At 46.1% G+C, this 8944-nt stretch overlaps 1 protein-coding gene across 6 annotated transcripts in view; it reads left to right on the top strand.

Moving 5' to 3' along the window:
* Positions 1 to 6963, top strand: part of stk33 (serine/threonine kinase 33) — a 29285-nt gene extending 22322 nt beyond the window's left edge. The window contains exons 11-14 of one of the 6 annotated variants that reach the window (XM_063188082.1): positions 2045 to 2130; positions 3012 to 3179; positions 4047 to 4130; positions 6133 to 6963. In XM_063188082.1, the coding sequence (XP_063044152.1) occupies positions 2045 to 2130; positions 3012 to 3179; positions 4047 to 4130; positions 6133 to 6537 (743 nt within the window). In that variant the 3' untranslated portion in view covers positions 6538 to 6963. Of the gene's footprint in view, positions 1 to 2044; positions 2131 to 3011; positions 3366 to 4046; positions 4131 to 4345; positions 4487 to 6122 lie in introns of those variants that run through there. The other 5 variants (XM_063188080.1, XM_063188083.1, XM_063188081.1 and 2 more) reach the window with 5 other exon arrangements.
* Positions 6964 to 8944: the final 1981 nt, after the last annotated feature.

The raw sequence follows: 8944 nt of genomic DNA, 5'->3' as shown, positions 1-8944 counted from the left end.
ACGATTCGGGAGGTAGCGATTTGATTCGATTTGATTCGATTCTATGCGATCTGATCCGATCCGATCCGATTCAATTCTACAATGCATTGCAATGCATTACATTTCTACTGAAAGCAAAGCAAATATTTAATCAGTCATGATGAGGCAATACAAGTAGTCAGATACTGAGCAACAATTTATTGGCTGTTTTCTATATCAGTCTGTATCAGTCTGTATCAGTCTTGCAATGTTTTGAAGTGCTTTTATTTAATTTAACATTCATTTGCTCCCGAAATATCCATGGAAGTAGTTGAAACTTTGCCGGATCGATTCTGGAACTTGCCGGATCGATTCTGGATCGTCCATGCCCCGCATTGTATTGCATCGCCGAATCGATCATTGTTGACACCAGTACTTTATATCCCTCTATATCTCCATATTTCCTTCCCTCTGCCCATCTCTCTCTATCCCTCTGTCACTCTCTCATCTTCACCGACGCCGTCTGAGGTCTCTGTATCTCTATACAGCTCTCTGTATTTCACCATCACCACACCACCCTCATCATACACCTCTACATCTCTCTACACCTCTATATAATGTCCTTCCATCACCACACCACCCTCATCCTACACCTGTTCATCTCTCTCTACATCTCTCTACCACATATCGCTCATCCTACACCTCTTTACTTCTCTACATCTCTCTCTATCCTTCCATCACCACACCACCCTCATCCTACACCTCTACGTCTCTCTCTACATCTCTCTACCACATATCCCTCATCCTACACCTCTTTACTTTTCTACATCTCTCTCTATTCTTCCATCACCACACCACCCTCATCCTACACCTCCACGCCTCTATACCTCTTAACTCTCTGTCCATCTTGAGTCCATCACCTTAACGCTACCCTACCCTCTACCCCATCTCCTCTACCCATGTCTCTCACACCCGCACCTGGAACACCATCAGCAGAGCCGGCAACAGAATTCATACAAGGAATGAAGGATGTCTGTCAAATGTGGACAGTAGTATTTACAAGATTTTAAAAATATGTTTCCAATATCACATCTTCTACTATTCTGATTCTAACAGATTTATTTTCAATACCATATCTACATTTTTTTTTTTTACTTTTGGCCAGTGGGCGGCCCCCTGTGAGGCAGGGGCCCCTAGGCTTCAGCCATATCTAGTCTGTACATCAGTGATGTAGATTCACCACCACACCTAGCCATACCCAACCCCACGCAATCAGTCTAGGCCTCTATTCATCACTAACCCCTCGCCCCGAGCCATTTTTTACATTTCATGGACCATTGGTATTACTGCTTTATATTACTGTACATTGCATTACATAATGGACACTTTTATCCAATGCAACTACGCCAACTACATGCCCTTTTCTATATATCATACAACCACTTCCCTAATCTGTACTCTGTAAATCCCCCTCCCCCACCCCTCTCTTTCTCTTTCTCTCTCACACTCACTCTACTGTGCCAATATATTTTCCTAGAACCACCATTGTTGATCTGGGTTACTCATTCAACCACTGTCTCATTATATAATGCATTCATATTAGTAACTAGGTGTATTGCAACACAATGCGCCAAGGAAAGTTTGACAAACAAAACTGGTAAAACACTTTTTTTCTAATCAGTATATCAGTATCTTGATATACGGTACATCCTCTGTACAATCAGTGCTATTATTACCTTATCACCCAGTGAGAAGACGGAACGTCTGAGCAAGTGTTCATTATTCCCCCAGTACGGGACACCTATGAAGTCATGCGTGCTTGCTTAGCTCAGAACTTAGTTACACATCGAATTTTCGTTTGGAAATCTGCCAATATTTAAGTGAAAACCCTATAGAAATCATGCAGATGATATACCCTCAGCAGTCCAATCGAAGATTCTATGGGCGACTAAGTTTCACCACCGAAGACAGACACGGCTGCACTGTTGGGCTGTTTGAGGCTTGCACCTCGTCCATTATTTCCCGTGATATCGGGACACCTGGATGGGCGTTATCCGTAACTGTATGTGTTTATATTATCCTCCAGCTAAGAAGGTGCTGTGTTGCCTGCTGGAGGTGGACCCTGCCCATCGCATCACAGCCAGTGAGCTGCTCGACAACCCCTGGCTCACAGTAAGCACACACACACACACACACACACACACACACACACACACACACACACACACACACACACACACACACACACACACACACACACACACACACACACACACACACACACACACACACACACACACACACACACACACACAACACCAGACTAATAGTCTTACATGATCACAGTAAGCACCAGACTGGGCCCCTGCAGTAAATACTGGTGGGCTAATGGCCATGATGCCACCACATCTGTCACTTTACAAATGGGAACTTTCAATAAAATATTTACGTAGCTGTGTTTTGTTTACTTACAATACATGTGTTTTTAAAATTGCAGTTATACGGTAGTTATATTTAACTTGAAATAGCTTAATTGTCAGTGTTGCAGCCTCTCCAGACAGCCAGAAGCACTCTCAGACTCAGACTCAGACTGAACCACTCATTGGCACCGGCCATCATTCGCATTTAGCTGTGGCTCATCAGAGCAGCTTTTAGAAAGGGCGCTTTAAACACCGCCTCATTGGGCGCCTGTGCCGTGTGTGTGTGTGTGTGTGTGTGTGTGTGTGTGTGTGTGTGTGTGTGTGTGTGTGTGTGTGTGTGTGTGTGTGTGTGTGTGTGTGTGTGTGTGTGTGTGTGTGTGTGTGTCACTGCTGGCTGCTGGGTCTGTGTCTCAGGAGTATTAGGCCAATGCTTCTGCTATATGGGGAGCCACTCAGGCAGTCAGACAAGACAAGGGAAGAATTACCAAAAAAAAGTGAAAAAGAGAAGAGACGAATAATTGCCTTTTTAGTTTTATGGCAGTGTGTTTTTTTTTTTGAATGTGCACCAAGAAAATTACGTTTTTGAACAGCTCATGTTTTTATTTTTATTTGTTTTTCCCCTAAAACGCACAGGGTGACACTAGCGCGGCAATGCGACCCACCAACGTGCTGGAGATGATGCGGCAGTTCCGGAACGATCCGGAAGAGCTGGAGCTGGACGAGCTGGAGGCGGCCGGGTCGGGCATGGAGGAGCTGTCGCTGTGCGGATCCGTAGACGGAACCTCCGACACGCAGACGCAGGCACGGACGCAGGCACAGGCAAAGTCTCGGACTGAGACGCAAACACAGACTGAGTCACTGAAGCAGAAGCAGACGCAGACTAAAGCCTCCCAAGAGCAGTCTGGTGCCAGCAGCAACTGTGTGCCGCTCACACAGGAGTCAGAAGCAGAAGGCACTGTGCCTCTCACCCCGTCCCCCTCCAAACAGGTGCCCTTAGAACCCTTTATACTGTAGAGAGAAAAAAACATATGGTGTTCGTACTGTAGCCTCTTACTGCAGATGGGGTCGCCGGCGGGCCTATTCAATATTTGCAGAAAATACTCAACTACATCATAACATTGCTATGACAGTGCTGAGAGCCTTAAGTAACAGATTAAGACATAGACACTACAATTTTGGTGACAGTAAGGTTATAACAGAGGTGCTGCGCTATTAAGACACACTCTGACAAATTACGTAAAAGGTAAACAAATGCCACAAAAAATGTCACATCATTTCTCCATTCCATTCGCTATGCTGATTATGATTTTGAAAAATGGTCATGGAATGAACCTCTTTTCAATGTGTTTGGCTTGTACGACACAGTTTTTGCCAAACACATATAGACTATCACTGTCACTTTTAAACTTCAGAGCTTTACAATACACACAGTGGATGACATACAATGGTACGAAGAGAGTCACTGTCCTCCTGCGGCAGCCAATCAAATCAACAACATAAACGTTTAAATCAGTTTGATTCACTGCTGTGAACCCGTTGACTGCTGATCTGCCAGAAGGGAACACCCTTCTTTCATCTGACTCTGGCATTATGTGTCCCTGCCTGGCATTTCATGTCTCCGATGCCCTTGTCCTTATTTTTCTTTTTTTGTCTCCTTTGCTTTTTCAGAGACACAAGAAGAAGAACATGCACTCTTCCTCCAATGGGTTGAAAAAGAACGGGCCAGCTGCTAAGGTCTCCACTAACACACAGGTCAGGTTACATTAAGAGGAGTTTGCACACTTTATCTATTTGTTAATCTATTTGTTAAAGTGTGTGTGTGTGTGTGTGTGTGTGTGTGTGTGTGTGTGTGTGTGTGTGTGTGTGTGTGTGTGTGTGTGTGTGTGTGTGTGTGTGTGTGTGTGTGTGTGTGTGTTTTTGACTGCGTATGTGTTCATGTGTCTGTGTTTGCTTGCGCGGTTGTGCAGGGCTGGACTGTGCCAAAAAATCAGTGCGTCCGTTTTCAGCCAAGAGGGGTCCATGTATTCAGCTAAGGAAGCCTATGACAATACAATATCTGCTATATGCTGTGCTGTTGGTGTATATAATAAACTAAAACCTACACCGTCCTTCCTGGTCCATTATTTTATTCTGTACTTGGAAGAAACCAAAAGACTGCATGGCCTTGTAAGCCCCCTGAACAATACAGTATAATGCAGGGATGGGCAACTTTTGTGATGAGGAGGGCCACGTTTCTTCATTGCTACCATCGGAGGGGCACATGACCACAGATCTGACTCCAAATTTGCAGAGTTGGAGGTGCAGTCTGTTGCTCACTGACTGCCCATATTGTTTGGAAGGAATAGAATACTCTATACTCAATACTCAATTGACCAACAGCATAATTACAACAGATTGATTAAGTAGTCGTCTAAAAAAAATTTGGTCATTTTATTTTTTAATTTAGGCCCATTGTTTTATCTATTGACCGCATTTAGTGAGGAGGCGGGCTGCATGTGGCCCCCGGGCCTCCAGTTGCCCATCCCAGATTGATATAATGCATGATGTTGGGATGATGACATTTAGATAGAGAGGAATAGAGCTGAGATATGTCATTGAACATTCAAACTTTTAAATACTGAAAGCGGTCAGAGCCACAGTTTGGTACTCCAGAAGGTACCACGTTTGAGTCCTGGCAGGGCAACGCAGCTTCCTTCCGTCATTAGGTGGTGTCAGAAGTAGGATGGCTTTCCGTGAGGCCATTGGAGGCACACCCAGCTGTGTTCGCAATACAAGGGACCCCAGGATGAATAACCCCTGGCATGGATTAGATTCTGGAGGGGGAGAAATGGTCAGTAGTAGTACCGTATGTGAGGGACACCCTGAAGCATACAGGTGTGCTTGTGTATGCGAGTGTCTGTGAAGTGTACAGGTCTGCCTCCAAAGATGCATTTCTGGAAAGCGTAGTTGTTAGCAGTTAGCAACTTCGGTAGTTGCCAATGGGAAATTGCATTGCAACCAACAAAGTAACTAACATAGTTAGCAACTACGCTTTCCAGAAATGCACCCCTGAACAGTAAGGTAGTATGACAGAGCGACCATCTCCAGGGTTGTGTGGGTGTGCTCTGGCTGTCATGCCAACACGCCTGGCTCTTTCGTGTAGCTGTCAGAGCACAGCTTGGTACCCCACAAGGTCTGGGTTCTAGTCATGAGACAACAAGTGACGAGACAACAAGTCTACTTCCCTTCGCTATACCTAAGAATGCATACCAGGAATTATGGGCATAGAAAGCACGAATCAGCTACAACAGTTGTAGTAATCTAAAATGACCTAATTAGCCAAAGTCTAATATGAGCTATAGCCAAACTATTCATATCTGTCTGTTTAAGAGTGTACTTCTTTTAGGTCATGGAGACTGATACCATTGAGGTCTGGGCCAAAGCCATCAACAATGGCCTATGGTCAATGTGTGTGTTTGTGTGTGTGTGTGTGTGTGTGTGTGTGTGTGTGTGTGTGTGTGTGTGTGTGTGTGTGTGTGTGTGTGTGTGTGTGTGTGTGTGTGTGTGTGTGTGTGTGTACATGCCTGCATCTTTTCAGTGATTGTTTATATTTGTGTGAGACTCTCTTCAAGTGGCCACTAGGTGGTGCCAACGCTGCCGTCATGGGCTGTGGCCCAGTTTGAGTGCCTGAAGCCTGAGATGTTGTTGCTGCTGCGTGTGCTCGCGCCCCTGTGTGAGTTGAATGTGAGTGTCTTATCTTCTCAGTCCCACGCAGGTGGTAGCGGCAAACCCTCCGCAGGTCATCCGGGCCCCAAAAACGGCAGCAGCGCCGCTGGCAGTGGCGTCCCCTCAGACCGCAGCGACGCGGCCCCAAAGTCTACGTGTGTTGCAGGCAAGTGCGAGACGCATTCGGGCAGCAGCGGTGGCAGCAGCGGTGGCAGAGCCATGTCTGTGTGCGGAGGCGTGTCTGGGTGTCCGTCACGGTCACCTAGGCCATCTTTGCCCGGCGGTAACAGCACCAAGCCCAAGAAGGTGCCCTAGGGCTGGGGCAGCGAGAGAGTGCTTGCAGGCCAAGGCCCACCAGGCCAAGACCCCGCGGGTCAGGAGAGTGCCAAAGCAGCCTGGCACCATTGCCCACAGTTCTTCCTGGGGCGAGCCTGCTAGCCTACTGGACACGTGAAGCACCCACACCCCCTTCCGTCCTGCCCTCCTCCTTCCCCTACCGCCGTATCACCTGTAGAATACACAGGTCTTTCTTAGCACTAGCCACTGGATCCAGGAACATGCATCACAAGCTGATCGGCCAATCACAGGGCTGCTTTACATTTCACCCGTGTTCTATTGCATTATGATGTCATAGGCAAGGACACTGCTGCACACTGGACGATTCTACACTTGACTGTGATGTTTGATCCATGGTGGATGCCCTACCTATGAGGTAGGGCAGTGGTTTGGAGCAGATAACCTCCAATGGCCGACAGCTGTGAAGAGCCAGCAGGACATGACTGCCCTTTCATGTGACACTCCCTAACCAACACTCAGCTGCTGATTACCAGTCTAACGTTAATAAACACACACAATGACATCTGTTGTGAAAACTGTGAAAGGAGTTGCAATTGATTTTTTTTTCAGTGATTGTAAGGAATACTATACGTGTATTATATAAGGGTTTACAGGGTCGGATGTTGAAACTTACCAGCAAGCTGTGATAACATAAAAACACAATTTGCCAAACTGTACTACTTACTACTGTCAAGACTACTGTCACACTCGTGTGAGTGTTACTGCAGTGTAGCTCAGCAAAGAAATGAATTACTATTGCATTATTATTATTATTATTATTATTATTATTATTATTATTATTATTATTATTATTATTATTATTATTATTATTATTTTTATTATAGCTATTATTTCTGTTGGTGTTGTTGACACTGAAAGGGGACTGTGAATAAAATTGTATTGGTTGTTTTTTCAGGCACCTGCCTATTTCCACTCATTTTAATCTTTGCCAAATCATCATGATGCTTTCAAGAAACTGAATGATTTTTTTCCCCTCCAATAAATTGCATTAATCTGATGAGATGTCTGTTTGTATTTCATTTCTTTTCATTTCATGTTTGTAAAGGTTGGAGCAGGCTTCAAATAAACTTTTTTTTCTCTGTTCTTTTATGGTGCTGACCACAATGCAGTATAACTGAGGAAAGAGGAACAAAGAGGAAAAGGTTGCAACATGCATATATATACATTTTTATGTATTTCAATAAACAGATGTTTGTGATGATGATGATGATGGATGCATTTGCAGTCACTAGAAAACCTTGGCAACTAGTAGAAAAACTATGGCAAATAGTCTAACCAAAGATTCTCTTAGTTCTAATTCATAATAGACTGTCTCTGGTCTAACAGCAGCAAAATACCTAGACCTTGAAAAAAACGGCAACAAGGTAGTATGACAGAGTGACCATCACCAGGGTTGTGTGGGTGTGCTCTGGCTGTCATGCCAACAAGCCTGGCTCTTTCGTGTAGCTGTCAGAGCACAGCTTGGTACCCCACAAGGTCTGGGTTCTAGTCATGAGACAACAAGTGACGAGACAACAAGTCTACTTCCCTTCGCTATACCTAAGAATGCATACCAGGAATTATGGGCATAGAAAGCACGAATCAGCTACAACAGTTGTAGTAATCTAAAATGACCCAATTAGCCCAAGTCTAATATGAGCTATAGCCAAACTATTCATATCTGTCTGTTTAAGAGTGTACTTCTTTTAGGTCATGGGGACTGATACCATTGAGGTCTGGGTCAAAACCATCAACAATGGCCTATGGTCAATGTGTGTCTGTTTGTGTGTGTGTGTGTGTGTGTGTGTGTGTGTGTGTGTGTGTGTGTGTGTGTGTGTGTGTGTGTGTGTGTGTGTGTGTGTGTGTGTGTGTGTGTACATGCCTGCATCTTTTCAGTGATTGTTTATATTTGTGTGAGACTCTCTTCAAGTGGCCACTAGGTGGTGCCAACGCTGCCATCATGGGCTGTGGCTCAGTTTGAGTGCCTGAAGCCTGAGATGTTGTTGCTGCTGCGTGTGCTCGCGCCCCTGTGTGAGTTGAATGTGAGTGTCTTATCTTCTCAGTCCCACGCAGGTGGTAGCGGCAAACCCTCCGCAGGTCATCCGCGCCCCAAAAACCTCAGCAGCGCCGCCGGCAGTGGCGTCCCCTCAGACCCGCAGCGACGCGCCCCCAAAGTTACGTGTGTGTTGCAGGCAAGTGCGAGACGCATTCGGGCAGCAGCGGTGGCAGAGCCATGTCTGTGTGCGGAGGCGTGTCTGGGTGTCCGTCACGGTCACCTAGGCCATCTTTGCCCGGCGGTAACAGCACCAAGCCCAAGAAGGTGCCCTAGGGCTGGGGCAGCGGAGAGAGTGCTTGCAGGCCAAGGCCACCAGGCCAAGACCCCCGCGGTTCAGGAGAGTGCCAAAGCAGCCAGGCAACCATTGCCCACAGTTCTTCCTGGGGCGAGCCTGCTAGCCTACTGGACACGTGAAGCACCCACACCCCCTTCCGTCCTGCCCTCCTCCTTCCCCTACCGCCGTATCACC

Source organism: Engraulis encrasicolus, chromosome 22, assembly GCF_034702125.1.
Source record: "Engraulis encrasicolus isolate BLACKSEA-1 chromosome 22, IST_EnEncr_1.0, whole genome shotgun sequence".
NCBI lineage: Eukaryota > Metazoa > Chordata > Actinopteri > Clupeiformes > Engraulidae > Engraulis > Engraulis encrasicolus.
The sequence above is the reverse complement of the archived record's forward strand: the minus strand, read 5'-3'. Positions and strand labels throughout refer to the sequence as shown.